This window comes from Solea senegalensis, linkage group LG3 (genome assembly GCF_019176455.1).
Source record: "Solea senegalensis isolate Sse05_10M linkage group LG3, IFAPA_SoseM_1, whole genome shotgun sequence".
Taxonomy (NCBI): domain Eukaryota; kingdom Metazoa; phylum Chordata; class Actinopteri; order Pleuronectiformes; family Soleidae; genus Solea; species Solea senegalensis.
In genome coordinates, this window is record NC_058023.1 from 25,323,462 (window position 1) to 25,346,962 (window position 23,501).

At 38.9% G+C, this 23,501-nt stretch overlaps 1 protein-coding gene across 1 annotated transcript in view; it reads left to right on the forward strand.

Moving 5' to 3' along the window:
• LOC122766660 (copine-8) overlaps positions 1-23,501 on the forward strand; it is a 76,144-nt gene that overhangs the window by 38,826 nt on the left and 13,817 nt on the right. Inside the window, exons 7-13 of the mRNA XM_044021699.1 lie at positions 7,937-8,000; positions 9,163-9,266; positions 10,027-10,131; positions 12,832-12,873; positions 14,128-14,203; positions 17,773-17,826; positions 18,040-18,101. Coding sequence (XP_043877634.1) covers positions 7,937-8,000; positions 9,163-9,266; positions 10,027-10,131; positions 12,832-12,873; positions 14,128-14,203; positions 17,773-17,826; positions 18,040-18,101 — 507 coding nt within the window. The remainder of the gene's footprint in view (positions 1-7,936; positions 8,001-9,162; positions 9,267-10,026; positions 10,132-12,831; positions 12,874-14,127; positions 14,204-17,772; positions 17,827-18,039; positions 18,102-23,501) is intronic.

Here is a 23,501-nt window from a genome sequence, read left to right on the forward strand (position 1 = left end):
GACAAACATTTAGTGTGAAACCAGGCATATATTGAAAAGCCCCCAGAGGACAGGGCAGGCTTTACAGCTGCTCAGTTTAATAGGAAATCTGTTTTCTTAAGTCTTGAGTTAGGGTTATTTCTCATTAAACATGCGCTTTCATCTGCTCTTGTGATTAGCATTATAACAAGTAATGATTATTAATGATGATGAAGAGGAATCTAGTGTCTAATATGTCTGAGGCGTTATCTACAGTACGCCTATTAATTAGAAAAAAAAAGAAGATTTTATCAAATGCAAACATGCCACAGGTGTCCTGCGAAACCATCTGTGGATGCTGTTTTAAAGAAGTCATGAATGATTTGATGCAGAAATGGAAACACTGTCAACAACAATTATAAACAAAGGCGCTAAGGATACAGCTGTCACAGTCCTGGTGAGGTTGTGTCTGTGTCTGTCTATTTGTCTGTGTATGTGTGTTATACTCTGTCAGAGACACACACCTGCAGCCTGACACGACATGGGGGATCTTTAACAATTTTAAGGAGCACTAATTACAGGTAATTACACTGTTCAATCAAACTCCAGTGGGCACCCGTGTGTGTGAGGGAGAGAGAGAGAGAAAAAGAAGGCAAAATGCAGTGTTCTTCAATCCTTTATAATCTCGTGTGTGTTAAAAGTCTATCTGTGGACTTGCAGACTTACCGTGTGTCATCATCAATCACTAATTAGAGATTTATGCTACGTTGCCTGGTTGCTGGCAGTAGTTTCAGCTCATAAACTGGTAAATTGTTTCTGAAACTTGCAAAAATGTGTACAAATGTGAAAGCTGTTGTTTTATTGGCACAGAGTCCAAATCATTTGGACTTTAAACCACTGTTTAACCCTAATTTCAGTGGAAGCTTGGCTCCTCTGTTGCACCTCTGATAAAAAATCCCTTGAGGACTCTTTTAAAACTTCATACTTAAAAAATAGATTTTGGTGTTAGCCTGAGTCACAGCACTGGGGTCTGATGAATTTGCTGTGTTTGAATTTGCATTTTATTACTGATAACACTTTACAACTGCTGCTGGCGTTCGAGTCTTTTGAATATTTAGTAAGTCAATTTAGGGTCGATATATCTTTTAACTTCTCCCAAGTCACTCTTCTCTCTCCCAAACGAAATCTCCCAGTCTTCATTTCTAGAAGATACAGGGTCAGAGACACAGTCCAGCTAACTATAGCAAAGCCAAGTGGGCTATAGTCATAAATACAAGTGTATCAGGAATTTAGAATCACACACACACACACACACAAATGCTCCTGATTGGAAGACAAATCTTTCTACCTGCCTCTGGTGTGACATGTATTTAGTGTCAGTGGTTCTGTTAGAATTCCGACTGTGGTGACTCTCTTTTTATAGCGATATACTGTATGTGTGTTAAGTGTGCACCGTAAGGTGTGTGTCAGGGTATGAATTACTCTCTGGGTTTGTGAAGTGCATGTGTGTGTATTTGAGCTGGTCCAGACTTAATTATCCACCTCTTGCTAGACACTGATTGCAAGACCATGTGTCTTGATTAAAGGATTCACAGTGTTGCCTCTCTCTCTCTCTGTCTCTCTCTCTCACACACACATACACACACTGTACATATTTGTACATCAGTGGCAGTTGCTGGTCTTTAAAACAGGGGAAGCTATTGATCCATAAATTCTGCAAACAAACAACTAAAACAAGGAAACATGTATTATGAATTACACTACAGTTTCGCCATTCACACACACTTACATACATGGTTAAGTGTCTTGCCCAAGGACACATCAGTATGTAGACTAGTGGAGCGGGGAATCAAACCCACAACCTTTGAGTTGAAAGACGACTATCTACCACTGAGCTACCGTCGCCCCCAAATAACACACATGACGAGCTATCTGTCTAAAGACTTCCCTTGTAAAATCCACACGGGACTGAGGCAGAGAAGACTGTTGTGTATGTTTCTGCAACGCTGTTAATCAAGAACTTTCAGACAGTTCCTCCAATCATCACACAGAAGCCCAGCATCGTGATTTTCATACAGCTGATTCTGAGTGAACTAGCAACAAGTTTAGTATTAAGTTTAGTACGTTTAGTACGTTTAGTACTGGAATGTAAATACAACACAGTTCATATTTGACAAGCTTCCCTTGCTGTCTCAGAGCAATCGCCACTGCTATCACATTGAGAGAGACACAATTAATTATCTGGCACTTAACCATAACCTTATCCATCACAACTGCCTAACCCTAAGAATTTACAGAAACTTAACCTAAACCTAATTCTACCTCTAACCTCATCCTAAGCATACATACAGAAACATGTCTCCACCTTAAAATGTAACATGGTTTTTGTACTGATAAAGAAGTCCCCACAATGTGACTTTGTAAACAGATTTAGGTCCCCACCACATGAGGAATACATGGAACACACACACACACACACAAAGAGAGTGTGAGTTGCTCCTGAAGCACTTCTCGGCTTGAAAGTGCTTTTCTGTGTCATGAATAAGCTAACAAGAGAGCAACCATTTACTTGAGAATGACGAGGATGGGAATGTGATGTGTCAGATTTTCAGCTCTTAAAAGCTCTGTTTTTATTCAAAATGTGCATAAATCCAGTCGCCTCACCGTGAATGCAAAACAGAAAAAACGTAGTTAAGGACTGAAACTCATTTTTCCCATGTAGAAATTGTAAGGAAGGTTCTTGTATATTTGTGTGCTGTGAATGATGAACATATAAGGGTTTGATTGGAAACTGGTGTGGAAGACTAATACTGTACATCAATTAACATATTCATGCCGCTGTGGTGTCGCATATGCATTTTGCCTGTGTCAGCTGGTGTTGGGCGGTTATCTTGAATAAGCAGAGTAAAGTCAGTTTTATGTCACATTCTGTTTCACGCATGCAGCTTCTCTGGGTAATGCATAGAAAAGATCAGAGAGAGACTAGAAAAGTGTGCGTCTTACTCTCTATTTGATGGAAAGTAGCTGAAGATTGAAAATAAAACATAAACTCTTTCCCTATAGTGCAAACGTGCTCCAATAAAAACAGGCAATAATAAATATATATGTGTATGTGTGTATATATATATATATATATATATATATATATATATATATATACATATGTGTATATATATATACATATATATATAAACTAATATGTGTGTGTATATATATATATATATATATATATATATATATATATATATATATATATATATATATATGTATATATATATATATATATATATATAAAATAATGTCCATGCACTTTTATGGTATACCACCATGTGTGCACGTATGCTGCATTTTAAACTGTGCAGTAGGGGTGCAATAGTTTGTTGAGGTTGTCGACAAATATCAGTGACAAAATTAGTTGCTGACAAATTTAATTGTCGATAATTGTCAGTTATGTCACCCACATCTTTTTTTCATGCTGTGGAACAGAACATAGTTTTTGAGTTGTGAGTCATCTGGCTTTCTACCACCTCTGCCGAGGTCATGACAAGGGGCGGGTCAAAATATCGATTTGGTGATATATATCATCGTCCTTCCTTGTGCAAATATGGTAATTGATACGTCCCGGGCAAATATTGATATTTTAATTAACTCACCAGGCAGCGCTGCGCAAATGAAACTTGGGCTGAATTTACCTGGCCAAGAGAGAAGAAGAAGAAGTTTACAGCCGGATAATGCCAGAGAAAGCTATGTTAAGAGATGCCCCATCCCCGTTCCATACATAGACTTAATGCATTTTGAATAAATAGAGAAATCCTGCACTTTTAACTATTCACCACTTAGTATATTGATATGTTTTCACTTAATCATTGTATCACTATGTTATTGTGTCGTGGACCATGTATCGCATATCGCATCGCTTCGTGAGAATCCTCCCCCTAATCATGCTCCCACCTGAGCTTAGCAGCTAAGCAAACAGCTTCACAAAGCAACAGCAACCACTGGCCCACTGCAGCTGTATACACATAAACACCCTCTCAGTCAGGTCTGATAGTATTGCTTAAATGAGCCCATTTTTTGATGCAGCAAAAAACAAAAAAATAATAATTTCTGTTTACAAAAAAGAAACTGATTCGAAGAATAATAACATCAACAGCAAATATCACCCACAGTGTTGAGTTAATGTGTGGCATGAAATTTCATTCTTGTCTCAAACATGTGTCTGCATGAACGCATGTGTACAAGTGTGTGTAATGCACAACTGTCACATTATTCCTATTTTCCCTGACTGTTACCACCCACACGTGAGCATAGGACAGAATAATGACCCTTTCTGAAATCCAGAGAAGTGAGAGCAAGCTTTTGACATAACGAGCAGAGGAATCCCATTTGATACCCCGCTGCAGGGGCCTGGCACAGTTGTCATAGCGACACAGATTCTGGCTGCTCCTTTGTTTGTGTGCACGTGTCTTTTAACATCTCTCCCCACATATTGTTGCAGTGAGCTGACATGATTGAGGGTGAAATACAACGGGGAGAAGGCGAGAGAGAGAGTTTTACAGTTTTATTTTGATCTCAATAAAAGTTGTATTTTTCTCTTCTGGTCCCTGGCATGTGGTAGAATTTGGGAGCACAGACTAACAACCGAAGTTAAAAGTGGAACTGGAGAAATGTCTCTATCAAGCCAATTTGCTGTTTCTACTCGGGTGTCGTGAATATTCTGTGTAATGTGTGGCCAAAAGATCAATTCATTTATGTTTAGTTTATTGCCTTTTCAGTTTAAGAATTACCACATTGATTACCTAGTAAATATTATTAATAATTCATTATTTATATTAGTTATCCTCAGTGTGCTTTTATCAAAATGGTGCTAAGAAAAAAACAAAATGAAAGCGAGGTTAGATGTGGTTAGTGTTGTTCTTCTGTGACATTTATACAGTGAAGTCAACTTTAATATCGTGACACATTGAAGCCAAAAAGTTGAAATGAATGAATTCTTCTTTCGTTTAACTCCTCCTTTAACAATCTGATGAGGACATTCCTCAATCGTCTGAATGAACTGCAGCTTTCACTGATCTCATACACCATTTTCTTTGATTAATGCGCAGGTCAAATTGCCATTACATTTAATTAGCTCTACCTTGCAACACCTTGTGAATGTAAAGACAGACAAAAGAGGTAAAGCAGACGAGCATGTTTTAAGAGGTCGTTATTGAAATGTGTTTAGCTGACCTTAAGTAGGCAAGTACATGTTGAGTAAGTGCATTGCTGTATTTCCATGTCTCTCATCCGACACATCTCTTTGAATTGTGATTGTGAATTAGATGTTAACGTTTGTGATTGGGTTGCTTACACAGTAGATTTGATAGTGAGACAAGTGAGATTATTCTAAAAATATTCTCTGCTTTGTGGCTTGGATCCTTGTGAGAGTTCCTGTATGAGAAGATGTTAATAATCCAAGGGCTCACCTGTGTAAACTTTCATTATCTCACATCACCCGCAGTGCAGCAGAACAGGCAAAGCTCCTTTATAAATTGAGGTAGTATGATTAGAGAGTGATTCTACTACAGAGATGAAAGGCTTGGGGATCTTTAATACATTTTATTTCATATTATTAAGTCATTGTTTTTTTCCTTATTGATTCTTTGGCTCCATCCCTCTGTCACCACACCATCTCAGGTAATATGAATGCTATTTGCTAAGGGATTTCTGTCAATGCGGCTGGATTCTGTCATATTTTAAGGGAAATGTCTTGGGTCATGCTGGTTTTATTCGGAAAACGTTCACCAAAACGACACATACCGTACGATCCACGAAATCAAAGACACAATTTTATGCCTGTCGAGTGGTTACAAATGGATCCTTGTAGTGGGAGATACTAATTATATTTGCATTATAGGCAGTTGAATATGTTCTTTTGTGCTTTTTTTTTTTTTCTGGCTCTTTGTCTCTCAATCAGGCTTACTTTGAATATCTTTTACTCATTTTGCACAGCTAATGCATACAAATGACTTGACCCCACCTTCATGTGCTGGTGGAAATGAAGAAATAAGAGAAAGAAAAGCTCTCTCCCCCAACTTCGTATCTGAGGAAAGGGTATTGAAAAAGGAAAAGGGGGAAAAAAACCTCTCAACTCTTCAATTCAAGACAGGATCTATTTCATTCTGACCAAATCTGTCATTTCAAAAGCATTTTCCCTACTTCCTTGTGCTGGTGTAAATGGAGACTTGAATTACATTCAGGCAGAGGTCGTACACCCCAATTCTGGGCTGTCTAAGTGACTGCCTTAGTCCATTTCTACCAGGTGATTTTCAAGTGGAGCTCATCAGATGACAGACGTTTTTGTCAGATTGCAAGTTCTCTCTAAAGTTAACTCAAATTATGTTGTGCTCTGCCTCCTACATGGGAATAGCTTCTTCAAAATACTTCTTTTCTGAGACTTGAATTAGAACTGGAATTAGATACATCTCTATATCCAGGTACTGCGACGTAAACTATCGTGTGAAGTATATATTTCATCCATTAAGTGTGTTAAATGACATTTCTCTTATAACTATGTAAAATAAGAGAGGCCCACGTAGCACGATCATAGGTTGCATTTAATCGCTTTTCAACTACCTGTTTCTACTTCACAATCCACAACTTCGCTGGTTCTCACTTTTTTTCCATTAACCTTATTTCCATGTGGAGTAGGTGGGAAAAACAGCCTCTGATAGGCCAAGTGTGCCCTTGTCACCCTGCAGCAAACAGCTGACAGACAAAGTGAGCGACTGGCTGATGAAAGTAGTGGAGCTCGTTGAAGCTAAAGAGCCGTATTTCCCTCTGGGGTTGGTGAAAAAGCAACACAGCTGAAAGGAGAGTGAATATCTGACTTACACAGATATATACCATTCCAAGCACTTTCTAATTTTGCTCCATGTCTGTTCAGTATGTAACTTAATAGTTTACATAATGTAGCTTTAAAAGCTGTTTTATGTCACTGTTAAACTACCACTTTTTACTGAATGCTAAATGTTTATATACGTAAAGGTGTATTACAGGTTAAATAGTGCTTATGTGTATACAGCAAACATTTGAGGAAAGGCTGAATGTCAGGGGCAAAACAGTCTGACTTTGTCCACTTCGTAAAATAAAAATAACTGCTTGCTGCGTCACTCGGTAAAGTTAGACAAATTGTGACAAATTTCAGGTGCATGTGACGAGGTCTTATTGATGATGTTAGCTTCAAGACATAATGTTTCCTTTTCAGAAAAAGGGCTGCCTCACAAAAAATACATGCATCACCCATGTATTCCCACTTTTACCGCAACTGCAAAGGTCCAGTGACCTCATCACACACACACACACACACACAGTGGTATACAAACATAGACACCCTGCTCTCAACACTGTCCCTTTTGTACTGTATGTTGGACAGGTTCTGAGGCGGGGTGGTGTGTTCAAACTTTCCATGGTGTTTGTTTTTGACCTTAGTCTTTACAGTTGCACTTTTCCAGTATCTGACAATAGTCACACTGTGTCGGAGTTTGTTCTCTCTGCTGCTTTTGAGTTAAAATTCAAATACTGTCACCATAATAATGAATAGATGGCACGACTTATGATCCATAATTATAATTTTGATTGGTAAGAGCTAGGGTTGTTTTCTTGTACTTTCATCCAAAAATAGTTTGTTAATATAATTCAGCAGAAGACACGATATGTGAAAATCATCCCTGTCGTGTTTAATCAAGCACAATTACTCAAAAATGTCACAATGCTGATTGTGTGAGAATCTCACTCGCCTTACATCCTGTGATCAGCGGTGGCCAGCGGGCTACAGCGTCAGTGTGAAGCATCAGGGAGTAAACAAACAACGGAAGAGACACGGAATGCAGAGAGAATGGGAGGAGAACATACACTACATGTTAACTACGTGCTGATACTATGTACACTGAGCATGGGAATTCTGAGTGATCTCATGGAACTGTCTCCTTCTTCCCAGGGGGATTCCTGGAAAGAAATGTGGGACCATTATTGTGAAAGCAGAGGAGCTGAACAACTGCAGGGTGAGGATGCACATGGAAGTCTGTAAAGTGTCTCTTCATTTGTGTCTTTTCCTCAGAGTTTTCAGAGTAAGCATGACCGTTGTGCCTGAGGACAATAGCTGTGAAAAATGTAGGTCTGAACTGGAAAGTGTGGCACTTGAATATTTGAACAGATTATCTCTGAATAATCCTAAAAGAGTTCAAGTGTGTATTTATATATGTTGAAACTCATTCTTGCTTATGTCCTTCAATATTAGGACAGAGTAATCAGAGTAATTATCATAGCATGATAATTGCTCTGATTCCCACATTTCACTTGTGGTATTACACTGATGGTAGCCATGGTAATCCTCATTATCAAGCTATTATGGAGGAAATTATGTTGTGCTTTAATAGATAATTAGTCTAATTAGAGATATAAAGCATTTTGTTAATTTCTCCTTACTCTCACTTGCAGTCAGTAAAACTGGTTTTTGCTCTATAAATGTTTATTACCTCAGTCTAATAGTATAAGCATATAATGCTGTACTATTAAAACAACAGCGTATAAAACAACAGTCTCCAAAGTCAGCAATAAAAAAAGCCAGCTTTTCTATCAAGTCTTTAACGGAAAGGATATCATCCTGCAACTATTTTGCCCCAATGCATTTGTGTTTAGTAAAACTGAAACTCTTTTGATGGCAAAACAAACTCCTGTTTTCCACTGGCACCATGGCCGTTTTTTAAAAAACAGGAATTTCAGAGACCTACAACCAGGCACCTATTGGACAATACTAGCTGTCAATCACACTGGTGTCCACTCATATTTACAGTACTTTATTGTCTGTTTTCCTCTAAACGTGAACACAATTTACAACATTGACATTGTGTCCTAATATAGAAGATAAAACCCACCATTACGGCCGTCAACTCCTACTGACGTCATAAACCCAGTGAGTAGGAGGAGCTTATTTTCCCATAGACTTCCACTAAAAATTAGTTATTTGTGCAACCATATCTGCCACTCTCATACGACTTTGTAGACTTCCATCCATTTTCAGAAGGAAGCAATGTAGGATCACTGCGCCACCTTCTTTGAGGATGGATGGTGTTCATGGACCAAAGATAATCTAACTGGAAATAACAATAGTAGTATGCGTTTGTAATAAAGTGTGCTTTTCTCATTCTGGTTTCCTCTCATCAGGAATCAGTGATGATGCAGTTCTGTGGGAACAAGTTGGACAAAAAGGATTTCTTTGGCAAGTCTGACCCATTCCTGGTCTTTTACAGGAGCAATGAGGATGGAACGTGAGTTCCCAGTCTCTCTCCTTTCCCATTCCTTTTCCCTTTCATGTTTGGTTTAATCCTTCCCTGCATGCAAAGGAAATTGCTGTCATCGATTTGGCTCAGAACAAAAGTCAGGCTGCCTGTTCAAGCATGTGAGTGAAATGCATGTGGAGAGGTTGCGTGCACGTAATGTGTGTGGGGTAGATGTGCGAAGGGATGCGTAAAGAGGGAGAGAGAGTATTTCATTCAGCTCCTTTCCATCCTGCTGTGTGTGACAAGTAAGATAAGACCTTGTGGCCCTGAGAGACGAAGATACCAAGTCCACCTGAGAGCTGAGGGTCTAATGAAATTATCTCTTTGCTCTGTGTGTGTCTGTGTGTGTGTGTGTGTGTGTGCACATGTAGCTTCCACCTTTGCTGTCAGTTATAGGAAGTCATTTTTAATTTGTTTTATTTTCTATCCCCTTCCATATGTATGTATGTATGTATATATATATACATATATATATATATAAATGTATATATGTATATATATGTATGTATGTATATATATATATATATATATATATGTATATATGTATATATATGTATATATATGTATATATATATATATATATATATATATACATATATATATATATATATATATACATATATAGACATATATTATATTACTAAAGTGCATACCACTCCATTCTGTTCTGTTTCCTCTCATCCCATTTCCTCTGCTCTCTCCTTCAACCATTATCGCTCTCTCTTCAACTATTTGTTCCTCCCTACAGGTTCACCATCTGTCACAAGACAGAGGTGGTGAAGAACACTTTGAACCCAGTGTGGCAGGCCTTTAAGATCCCCGTGCGAGCTCTCTGCAATGGTGACTATGACAGGTAAACCTGATTATAGACATATGACTCTGTGAAAGCAAAATAATAAAAAAAAAACATCCAGTGTAATGCATGAATGCTTTTTTTCTTTATCACACAGTCCATTGTGCCTAATCTAATCTCAAGAAAATGCACTGCCTGCGGCAATTAATTAAAGTCCATCATTTCACAAACCTACCAAAGAGAAGAAACATACACCTAATAACAAAAAGCAAACAAACAGACAATTCAGCTTCATAAACAGATAAACAGATAACATGTATCTCTCTTGATACTGAGAAGAGCGTCCTTTATTCTGAACAGTATGAGTCACCAAACCAGCTTGTTGCACTTTCAGTTACTAACATCAAATAAATTGGGATGGATCTACGTGAAAGTGTTTTGGAGATTAAAAAAGTAACCAGTACAACTGACGTGTAGTGTAGGGCTTTCTTAATGGAGGTTGAGTAGGCTTGCTGGAGCTCATCTGCATGTGTCATGCAGTGTTGAAGTTGAGTCCTCAGTGTTCCCAGCTCGAGTCCTTGTCATCAGGGTTGAGTTGAGGGCTGCAGTGCCTATATTACCACACAAATATAACAAATATAGTCTGAATGCGGTCAGTTCTTGAGACCAAGTCTAAGTCATCAGTGCTTGAGTCTGAGTGAAGTTCTGCACATGACACATGAAAGACTAACTTTGATTCTAGAAAACACTAACATTTGACAAGGGAAGTCTTGAATTTTCCAAGAGCGTGCTGTTGATAAATTGACATAGGACTTGATGTAGACCTCTGTTGTTTTTAATCATGGTCTTAAGATGTCACATTGCAAATGCTGAGGAGGTTGTGTATTCTTCCCACAGTATAATCTGCTTTAAGCCCTTTCCTCCCTTGAAATAGCTTGTGTCAGGTTTCTGAAGTGTTTCTTAGGAGTAGATCCAGTCTGGCTGAGAAAACAAATAAGTGGATAAAAGCATGACAGTTGTGTGTTTGTGTCCATCTCCCTTTTCTGTGAAAGCAGCTGTGTAGTAAAAAGAAAAAGACACAAAGCAGTGGGTGTTAGCTTAGCTTTGCTAACAGACAGCAGCATTGATCTGATGTTGGGTGCAATAAGCTTATTAGAGCATTTGAGTCGCACCATGTCTTATCAACAAGAGAGTGAGGAAACCCACTGACACACATGCAGTGCACACACACATATGTGGACGCACGTGTGCACACACACACACACACACACACACACACACACACACACACACACACACACAAGCCAACACACACTATCAAACACTCTCTGTGCAGTCTGGGAAAATAGATAAGGATGAGCTCATGCTAGCAAACAATGAAGAACTGTGTCTCTGCTCAGGTGCTCTGAGTGAACTCTTCACTCCCTCACACACGCATGCGCGCACACATGCATGTGCGCGCGCACACACACAGTACAGTGGAGCCATGAGATTGAAAGAAGAATCACCAATTCATCTCACCCATCTTCAAAGCCTACAATAATGTGTTATTCCCTCCTGAGATCTGTTATAACACTAACTTTAAAAGACGCACATCCATTATCACGTGCACAATGGTTTCTCTTGTGGAGAAAATGTTACAACAACTAGGAAACAGCAATTCTCATCTCTTGTGAATCTATCAGCCAGCCAGTCTCCACTCTCTTACCCCTATTATCTTCTTTCCTTTAATGTGCATCTGACTTTCTAAGCAGCTCTCAGGCCCATTAACTCTGGTTTGTAGTCCCTTCTCTCTGATATAGTAATAAGAGGAGGATGGGAAAGTGCAGGTTTGGCACTGGATTAGATACAGCTAGTTTTGGAAGCATTACCAAGTTGTAAAGCAATAACATTTATGTTAACGTTTAGGGATTTTTGTTGTTGATGTTATTATTCTGTCTCCGTTTGGCCTTCGTAAACAGAACCAATGTAACTTTATTCATATGCTATGTCCTGCATCTGAAAATGGCTTCTGTCAAGCAATACTACCAGACCCGACTGAGACTGTGTATACAGCTGCAGCCTGTCCATCCCTGTTTTTTGCGCAGGACAATTCACCTCTGAAACTTTTCGCTTGTGTTTTCTTTTTGTGTTTTCAGTTGTACTCAAACCTGTTTGCTTCTTTAATAGCTAGCTTTACTTTACAACAGCAGTGTCACTAGGCGACAGAGAGAGAGAGTAATGCGGAGGTGATTGGCTTAATCAGTATTGTGTAAGTTAATTACATACTTTTTTCAAAGTGATGCACAAGATTTTGTCAGCCTGCTCCCTCTTTCATGTTCCTAAACTGAGTCTTTTGCTCTTCTATTTTTTAATTCGATCTCTTCTATCATCCATTTACCTCCTTGTCTCCTCTATGTATTTCTCTCCTGCTCTTGTCAGAGAGAAATGAACCTCCTGGTGAAGATATTGATAGGTAGAGTGGAAATGTCAGTATCTGTTTCTCACAGACTATTCTATTTCGTTTCCCATTACCTTGTAAACTATAATGGGATGCCGAAAATAATATATTTGGAGATGAAGAGAGAGCACAACACTGGAGGCAAATATAGAGCGAAGAAATCAAGCTGCAGAATGCTTATTGTAATGGCTTCCTAACAATAATGAGAAAAATTATGGATGGTGGCCATTGAACACATTTCTACTTGTGTTTGTTGTTTCATTTTTTTTTTTTTTCATTTTTGTTAATTTTGACTTGATCTGTAATTTTTACCCCGACAGGACAATCAAGGTTGAGGTGTATGACTGGGACAGAGATGGCAGGTAATTCATATTCTGCAAACACAATCGTCACAAGAATTGTATGTTAATATGAGATTTATATTCATATACAAGTTTAGACGGGCAGCCAGCAGAGCTTCCTTTACAAAAGATCCCTCAATATTTTAATAGTACCAGTGCCAGTACAGTTCCTTGTAATTACAGAGAATAAATTACAGATACCAACAAGAGATTAGTTCCTTTCATTGTTAAAGAATGTATTAAATTTTATGGAAAACCATCTGCTTTACTGCTTTACTGCTTTTGATGTAGTGGATATTATGGGAAACAAAAAAATCAACCACAACACATTCACCAACCAGAGGAAAAAACATGGTTATATTATAAGCAGTAGCATTGAAATGGCCGTGGAAGGTCTGATAGTATAAAAGTATAAAAAACCTTTCATTTAAATGTAACAACTCAATTTTATTGCAACACTTTGTTAATTCTGTCACTTCAGCTATGTTTTTGTTATTTGAAACATACATAGAACCCACAAGTGTCTGTCTCTATGTTTGGTTTGTACTAAAGTAAAGATTGAACACACAAGAGTTCCCAAGTGTCTGGAACTCATTTACTATTAACACCACCCTGTGTGGTGGTTTTATTAATTGTTACACATAATTTTAATCTGTCATGATTTCTGTGGTCTCCATTTTTCTTTTAGTGGTAGATCCTGCAGTTTGCACCAGGCTTAATCTAATTGAAGTCAAATTTGAGTTACATCAGTCTACTGTATGTTTTCAGTAGGTAAGGAAGCTGGGTGCAGGATTGTCACAGATTGTCTGCTTAATGAAGAGTCTGGATTCTGGCTACTGACAGCCACACAAAGAAAGAGGAGTGACATTTGTCAAGCTGTAGTTTAACAGGGAGTCATTTCTCTATTCTTTACACTTGGTAATCTGCACAGTGTCATTTGCACTCTGATGGAGGGAACACCATGACATTATGTGTGCCGTATTTCAATGGGACTAAGCAATGCTAACAATTTTTAACAAGCGTTGCCTCAGATTTTCTTTTATCTAATAATTTCCATGAACACTAACATGTCTTTGTTTTTGGAAAGTAAATCAACTCACTTTGATTTTAGAAGTCTCAAAATGTCAGCAACTTCCCAGCCTTTTGGGTTTTGAGGTTTTTGCTCACACAGGGGGATTTTCACAATTTTGTTCTTTGTATACTGAATCATAAAATAGAATTTATTGCACAACCTTAGTAAATGCTTTCCTTTTGTTGTGTTTTGTTCGTCTGTAGTCATGACTTTATCGGAGAGTTCAGCACCAGCTACAGAGAACTATCGAGAGGGCAGAGCCAGTTCAACGTCTATGAGGTAAGATTGTATGCAAAAAGTGCATGCATATGTCATGAATTTTGGCAAGGTTGTGTATTTTGATTTGATCTTGTTATTTCCAGCTCAGCTTCTACACTAAAGCTAACATACACTCATAAAAGCCACTAGATGGCACAACCCCCTTGCATTGACATCCCAGGCTGTAATAATTCAACACAAAAACAATTACTTTGCATGTGATATATTGAAAATAATTCATATTTTATCTTTTTATTGTCTAAAAACATGGTGGCTTCATAACAAAAACCTGGCATTTAAAGGGTTAACATTTTAAAAAATTAACTTTTTAAATATTTCATATCAGTAATTAGGTCAGATGTACAGGAGGTGAATGCAAAGTGGCAAAGAAATTAAGATAACTTCACTTATTTAGCAGTGTACCTCCATTTAGTATTGTAAGACTTAATGCATAGCTTAAACAGAAACCTAAAATGCATGCAGCTGAAATAGTGATGATGTCTAAATAATTGAAGATGCCCAAACACTGAAGAGGACATAATTGCAAAATACCTAGCGGAATCCAGAATGATCCATTGTTTGACTGACAAGAAACAGAATTTATGCTCTGTCAGAATTAGACATTTGGAAGTTCATTGATTGGCACTGCTAACAACTAGCGGCCAGTTCCATTTGTTATTGTCTGTGACATAATAGGTCAATGAAATGTTACATTGTGGATGTATAGGCACATTATTTGATTAATATCTGATTCTTTTCCACATAAGAATGAGGCCTGAAACCGATCTGACAATATTTGAATCCCTTTGTTTTTTCCCGTCTGATTTGTGCTACATGGGAGGAAGAAATTAGCATTAGGCGTTAGGTCATCAGTTTCCACTCATTGTCCACTGAACAACAATGATCAAGGTGAAAGGGGGCATATCACACTTTATTCAATTCCCCAACAGTGCTTGTTTACTGGGACAAGGGCAGCAATTGAAATTATGCCTTAACTGTGCATGGAAATGTACTGGGTGATGATTGTAATCTGAGCCACTGCCCTCAAGCTTTAAGGACAAGACACTAACCTTTTTAGCATAATGTTTCCAGCCCCTACTGAACACTGACTCACTCGTCGGCATATTTTCATATCTGAAATTTGATCCTGCTTTGGTGCTGCTGATCTCCTACTTCTGCTGAATACTTCAGAGTAAATTATTAATTCAGCGCCCTAGACGTTAGGTGTGTCACTTACTGGAGTCAAAAGAAATCACAGTCCCAACGTGTTTTTGTTTTCCAACTTCTCCAGTTGGACCTACAATTAGAGTTGTGTTCACATTTGTTGAATTGGGTGGTTGCAGAAATGAACACAATTGTGAATTGGTTAAACCGATCAAAACAAATACATAAAAATGCAGTGTCAATAAATAATGCTCCCCATATTATTTTTGTGGTAAAGTTTAAGATGACAGAGCTGTTATATGAGGCAGGGACTCCACTGTACATTTTTTATCTCCCTATCGCTCTCTCTCTCTCGCACCCACACACACTCGCACAACTGTTATGATGGCTTATCTTCTCCCTGGAAGAGTCAACACTTCTTGATTAACAGAGCACCACACTGAGAGGGGAGAGCATGGGGGACTAAAGGTGCACAATTATGTGTGTGATCAGCAGCGCAGAAAAAGAGAGAGAGATGTACAGACGCAGGCACGAATACAGTCATTTTGTGATTCCTGGCCTTTTTCTCGACCCTGGATTTTCCAACTTAAAGCTGTTAGTTTAACAGATGATGGCTTTGAATTGCTAAAGGCACTGTGTGTGTGTGTGTGTGTGTGTGCGCGCGTGTGTGTGTGTGCGCGCGCGCGCGCTCGTGTGTGCGTTACAAGTCGTTGCAAACAACTGCACCTCACCTCCAGAGAAAATTGTGTCCTTGTGTGTACCTATTGCAATGTGAACCAAGGAGGAATGCATAAATCCCCACATTTGTATGTTGTTTCCCTGGAGGTCTCCTTGTTCTGTTTAACCTTGGCACGGTTTAATTGGACCATAAAACTCTGATCTAAAAGCCCAGTGCAGTGTTTGTGCCCAGTGCAGTTGATCCACTCATCCATGCACCACTCAGCTACCACCATTTCCATCAGCATGTTTTTGGTGCACATTTTTGCAAAACAGACACTTTTTTTTACACTTGAGGGATGTGGAAATCATGGCCTGTCATGGAAGATGCATGTTATTGAAACAGATTCTGAAAATATAAGATTATAATTATGATTTGTAATTTCTTATTAATATAAAAATATCATTTGACTGAAACATCACTCCAGCTTCTGTATTTCACTGGGAACAAGAGGAGGCATGTGTGGTTTGATGAGGAAATAACAACCTCCCTGGAGTATATGCAAAAAACATATATTACTACAATAGTAGATGGAAGCAACATCACACACTATGTTTGTCAACTGCTTAGCTTGATGAACTAGCTTCCAATATGCAATTGATCGATAAATAGTTATTATTTCAGTTCATTGTCAGTAGGTGAAGAATACATTTTCAAAGACAAAGGAACATCTGAATTCCCTGTAGTCAACTGAAAAGGGTGAAGGCTGAAGCTAAATCTTATTTACATCTACCCCTCTTGTCACAGAAAATCATTACAAAAACATGATTATGGCAACAGCCACAAATTAACTTCGCTTATGTCTCCAACGGATCATTTCACAGGCTTCAAACATGGCAAGTGACTTACTAAGGGCACCACTGTGTGCGGTGCCGACTTCATCTGGACAAGAAATTAACCCTTTAACACCTAACCCTCAAAATGTCTGGACTGGAACTAAGTGCTTTTGCCCATTTTTTCAGAATAACTTCCAGTTGTACATGAGCAACAGATTTTGCGTCTTAAATTTGAAATTTGAACAGTATAAAATATATTGACAATAACATTTTTTGAGACTTTGTCTCTCAATGTACAAAAACAGACAAACAAAATGGAAACTACTGTATGTACAGGTGTTCTTCCAGAGATTATTTGTAGAAATGTCAAAAAGAGCTGCTTCTACTCCCCTCTCAGAGTAGATAGAAACACACATAAATGCATCTATCTTTTTTTAAATCATTATGCATTTTTATGGAAACGTGTGCATTGATGTGGCTGATTGGTGGAGCTGTAAAGAAACCTTTACTTATTTGAGGAAGGGGTGACTGTGTCCCGTTACATATTCATCATTTACCCCACTGGATTTAACTGCTCCTCTGGATATGATTGGGCTCTATGCGCATATTCAAAGGCATATTCATGCTGGTTAGCGGTTAAAGAAGGGACATATTTGAATGTGGAGAGGGAAAGAGTGACAGTATACAAATTTTACGGTGAGCACAACCACCACCAGATTTTGTTTTTACTGCACATTTACAGCTCCAGTTTCGTGTCATACGTCTGTTAAACAAATCCTACCTTCAGTTTTTATCACAGTTATCATACACACAGACACATGAAATCACGATTTCATGTGATTTTGTGACTTTGTGATTTTGTTTTGCAATGTTGAACTGAACGATGAAACAATGAATTGATGTTGGAGTTAAAAAGCAACCTGTCTGTTTAGGTGGTAAATCCAAAGAAGAAAGGGAAGAAGAAAAAATACCTGAACTCTGGAACGGTAAGACATCACATCTGATGCATTATTTTTTACATAGATTTCCCTTCTCTTTTTAATGTTCTCTTCTTAATGTTTAAGTCCTACATTTTTAAAGAACGTAACAAAAGCAAAACCCTAAACGTAATATCCTGAAAACTTATTTTCACTCTGCCTTGTGTCACTGAATAAGAGGTTGAGTTTGAACAGAGGTGACTGTTGCCCTCTCACTTTCAGGTAACACTGCTGTCATTCCTGGTGGACATTGAAGTCACTTTCCTGGACTACATCAAAGGAGGGTAAGTAAACGGCCATGCATGCATTGAACCTGTGGGAAGAGATGTGACTGTCGCCTTTCAATAAGAAGTGACATGCTTAATGTGTCTCGATAACGACCCCATCGTGGCTCAGTGTCTGCCACATGCCACGGATAATGATCCCTGAGTGCGAGTGAATCCGATGGAAAAGTGAACATTTGCATGTGAGAGAATGAAGGTCAAAAGTGGAAAGAGACAGCCTGACAGAGGGTCTGACTTTAAGTCCAGGAAGCCAGGGTCAGACTCTTAAATGTGTCTGCTTGGCCTTGTGTATAATAATGTATTGTGTTTCAGCTCATACAGGGTCCATCTTGTGCACTGTGTGTGTGTGTCTATGTGCTTGTATGTTGCTCAGGAGCCTTGATTGTGTTCAGCCAGGCATAACGTGAACACTTGCCTACTCACTCTGCCCTCATTAGACTCACAGAGGGGAAGACTGTCAGGGAGGGAAAAAAAGGTTGTGTGTGTGTGTTTTTGTGTTTACATGCATCATGTGTAACTTTGGGCGAGGGGAAAAAAAGCTGCATTTTGTATAGCTGTGTTCCTGCTGCCCTTGTGTCTGTGTTTTATTGGTGTCATGGGGAAGTCTGCTAGCTTTTTGTTTATTAGGAAGCTAAATGCTTTTATGAAATACCACAGATAGTAGTAGACGCAGTGTTGCCAGATGTACGATAACTAAAAAATTACTAAAAAGGCCAAGTGTACGATAAGTTTCATTGAACGCTTTGCAAACCTTGTTTGTGATTTGAGAGCAACTAACCAATCACATCAGCATACCTGTGAATATTCATGTAACTATATTGTAGGCTGTTTTTTTACCAAGTTGCCTTTTCACGGCTCTGAGTTGCGTCCCTTCCGTAAAAAGCAGTGGCACGGTGTGTAGCTCTTTTGGCTTTTATTTTGAAGGTAAGATCGGAGGTGGTTGCTGTGTGATGCAATGAACCGCTGCCATTTGTCTATTCAAATGATGAAAGCTCTGTGTTGAAATAGCATGGTTTTGCTATTAAATGTCGTATTCTGGCACTTTTGCAAGTTGCTTCAGTGTGTCCGATAATATTTGTCAAGTTACAATCATTTTAAAGTCGAAGTACGATAATTCTGTATTTTCCATCTGGCAACAGATAGTATGAGTAGATGTTGTGTTCTCACCTCATCTCTTTAATCCAAAAGAAATCATCACACAGCTCAGAGCAGCAGGGCAAAAAGTAGACCATTGTTTTAGGCACATAAAGAGAACAAGTGGTTTTCACATTAAGCACTGAAATTGAGCAATGTATCATACAAATTTCTCCAAAATGGTTGTGTGGTGTTTATTACCAATAATTGTTGTAGCCCTAGTGCATATAAGATGCCTCAAATACTAAAAATACTGAACAATAATTGGGATATGCTTTTATTGTGGTGTTGAGAGCAGCGCACCGCACGAGAGATGAACGTGGAATAAAATGTGTACAATCTGAATTATTTATCCGATCACTCAATAAATGACCCAATACAGTTCTCAGGTTAAATTCTGATATGTTTGGTGCCCACGTCTCACTGTTTGCCCGAGGCGTTGATATAGATATTACTGTACTAAACTTTTGTTTATGGTGCCTCAAGACCACTGACCGACCTTGAATTCCAAACCCCTCAGTACATACGAATGAGAAGCAGTATGCATAATATTAGTGTTAACGTTTGAACTTAAATCTTTTATCAGGAAGATTTTATTGTGATGATATTATTATCATTATTATTATTTTGTGTGTGAAACTCGTGACAAAGATAGTTTTGTGATTCACTTATTCATAAATGATACATGACGATATAAATGATTTCACAGACCAATGTGCAATCGATCCATGGGGCATTATGCCCGTACTTTGTGTACGTCAGAATAAATCTCCAGTGCGTAACTCCAGTTGCCCGCTGACAATGTCTAAGTGATTACCAAAACACTCCTGGTGCCTCTTCATGGTTCAACACTTGGTGATTGAGAACCAACCCACTGCTACCCAATTGCAATTTGCATCTATCCCCTCAAACCGCTGAATGTCAGTCAGTAGAATGCACTTGTGACACTTTTTTGTGGGCACTTCTTGGCATTTTCAGGTGTACTCCTCGTTCCTTCCCCTCAAACTGCCGAATGTCCCTTGTCTTCTTTACAGTAGAACCCACTTCTAACGCAGAGGCGTTCATTTCTCTGGACTGGTCAGTGTCCTAGTCATGTGCCACGTATATGATCAGTTTGCACAAAGGTTGTGAGCGTTGACTGAGTGTAGAGAGCTGGCTGTGACATGCCTGTGTGTGTGTGTGTGTGTGTGTGTGTGTGTGTGTGCTCCCACTTCCTGTCCTGGTATGTGTTAATTCATCACTGCTGCTGCTAATGGAGAAATCCCATCATCACATCTCACTAGAAGCAAGACCACGCACTCAGCCGAGGCCGCAGTCAGTCAGTCAGTCTCTCAGTGTTATCAGACTGTGTACACAGGTATTTTATGGTTTGCCTCGTCGTCTCGTCTCGTTTCTTTGTATCTATTCCTAGCTCTCCTCCCCGCTGCTCTCTTGTCTGTCTGATTGACGGTTCCTTTGCAGCTTCAACCCAATCAGCTAATTGTTCATTTGTACCTAATTAGGAACATGATCTGCTGGCAGCTTTAGCATAAATGACTGATTTCAGGAGGCTCCATCTCAATCCAGAGCATTGCTGCTCTCATTCTTAAATAAAGAGGCCTTTATCCACAAGCTCAAGGCTAGAAATGACAACAACAAAAAAAAGTTGGCTATATTTCTCATTTGAGCGATGTTATTGAATGCAGCCCTGTCAGTTACAGTGACAGCCATTGTTTCCCCTTGAATTGAGAATTGAAACCCAAATAGAAGCAGGAGGAAACTCTGCTTGTATTGAAATCATTCTGAGAAGTTATCATTAGACAGGAGAGCAGATGCTCCAAAGAAACCCTCTTAGCTGTGAACAATCTTTTTTTTTATTGAACCAATATCACGTTTTAGACCAAGTTGATGCAGGTTGAAGCATCTACTCTCTTGCCCTGTGCCAGATGGACACTGTCCAACCAGCAACATCTGTTTGCATATCAGCAAGAGAGGTCACACTGCACAACCTCTGATGCCATTTTTAGGCCACTCAGTGCAGCCATGCATACGTTTCCTGCCGGCACTTAGTAGTTGTGGACATTTTCCACAAATTTTAAAGTAGAATATTTTCACTTTTTGCTGAAAACTTGTCAAGAGTCCAAAGTTAGCTGAGGCTTCCTTTTCAAAGTGGATGCAAATGTCAGCCATTATTTTGGAGTAAAGCTGAGAGAATTATCAGTATTAATAATCTAATTTTTAAAAAGGAAAAAAAACAATACACCTGCAAACAAGCTGCGGCCCGAGTAGTTTCTATAGCTCACTGTGTCTGACTTGCAGCTTCTTCAGCTAGTTGGTTTTAAATGCTTGATTTCCCTTTTTTTTTATAATACAGTCGTGTAATGAGTGGAAAGGTGACGTAAAGACAAATACAATGGCTTCATTACTATCACTTGTGCTATTAGTTCAACTCCTGACTCGATAAGGATGGTTGCCTGGCAAAATCCCCCCCCACTACACTTGGGCGTACAGTATATCCACACGTACTATCCCCATAAAGTCTCTGTGTCCAAAGATTTCACTGTGTCTAAGTGAAGGAGCTAGCATCTCTGTGGGAGGAGATATTTCCCTGGAGAAATAGGCTCCCTCCCTGATGTTAAAACATTGTGTCTGACTGGGAGGAAAAGCACAGTTTGCAGGATATTTATTTGTTTAATGATAAGATAATATATGATACTATCCTGTGCACACAAGGCATGGATCATGTGAGCATGAGATATATTATCTTGTGTGTACAAGATATTTACAAAAAAAGAAAAGGGGGGAAAAAAGGCTGTGCTTTAGAGGGTAGAAATCTCCTCAGTGAGGAGCAAATTAGATGTTTTTGTAGTACACGATTCTGCCTGAAGCAAAGGGTTTAAGTAAACCTTCAGCCGATTTAAAAAAATAAAAAAAAAAACCATAGCGTGATAAAGCTCATAACAGCCCTTAAAGGGCTAGAGAACTTTCCCTCTATCTTCAGGGCACAGACGATAAGGGTTGGGGTTTTCAAGGAAGGCTGACCTCACATCTCTCTTTACTCTGCTCAAACTCGTGGCGTGTTGGGGTTGAGACCACTGCCTGTGGAAATTCCTTATCAACCCAACCAGAACGGTTTTACTGCCTTTCTGGTTTGAACCCGTTTGCTGCAGATCTCCATTTAATGCTCAGGTAGTTTTGTATCATGCTTCGTGTGTGTGTTCCCTGTTTTCTTCCACCTGGCATCCACAAAAAGAAATGAAATTTGTCCCTACCAGCAAAAATGCCATGGAAACAAGTATGTTGCCTCGCAACCTTTATTGCTAAATGTCTTCATAGAGTAATAGAGGGAACAGCAGGATTTGAAGCTGTGTTGCAAACTTAAAACACCAGAAAGTCTTCAGTGGGGCAACCTTTTTTTTTTGGAATAATCCTTCATATACAGCAGTTCCCCTAAAACAGGCATGCATGTGCGTGGTGTCCAGAAACCCATATCACAAGGGAAAATCACCCAAATGTCTCTTTCAAATTCTTGTCTGATTAATGCAGAGGATGTAGTTGACCTTTTTGGAGGCTGTCTTGTGTTCTGTTCAGGTTATTAATATTGTCTCCAACAGGAGTCACAATGATGATGTCAGACATTTTTTTTCACTGTGTAACAAGAAACTCTGACACTGACTGAAGGTATTGTGCTAGTGGCTCTAAGTTTTAACACAGGCGTTTGATAAAGTCAAGTCAACAATTGTAACTCACTTTTAAAATGTATTTAGCCAATATCTCTTCAGCTTTTTCCATTTCCTTGCCATTGTAGTCATTTGCTTAACTGCCTTAAAGTGGTAAATGACTGTTCTGGATATGAAGTGATTTTGTTCATGTTCAAGTTTTTTTTCATATTCCATCCTCCAATTCACCTTGTTTTTCTGTGTGTCCCTTCAAACCTCCAAAACTGGAGTTTGACTCTATTTCTTATACTTTGAGTGTGTGTGTGACAGAGAGGGGTTGGATAGAAGACAAAGAGATCATGCATAATTTATACTGCAGGGCTGAAGCTTGTCCGTGTGAGCGTGAAGAGAATTCGGTCAGACCTCCTCACTCTCCGCTCTTTGGCTGCAGCTGTCCACTTATGAAATAAAACAAAAATATATATTGAGTTCAAGAGAATGGAATTGAAAGTGCAACCATGGCTCGTTCCCTTTTTATTTAGATTGAAGCCTGGTCAGATCTGAAGTGGCTACGGAGTCTTACCTAAGCACTACTGGCATGCTAACATGATCACAATGACAACGCCAA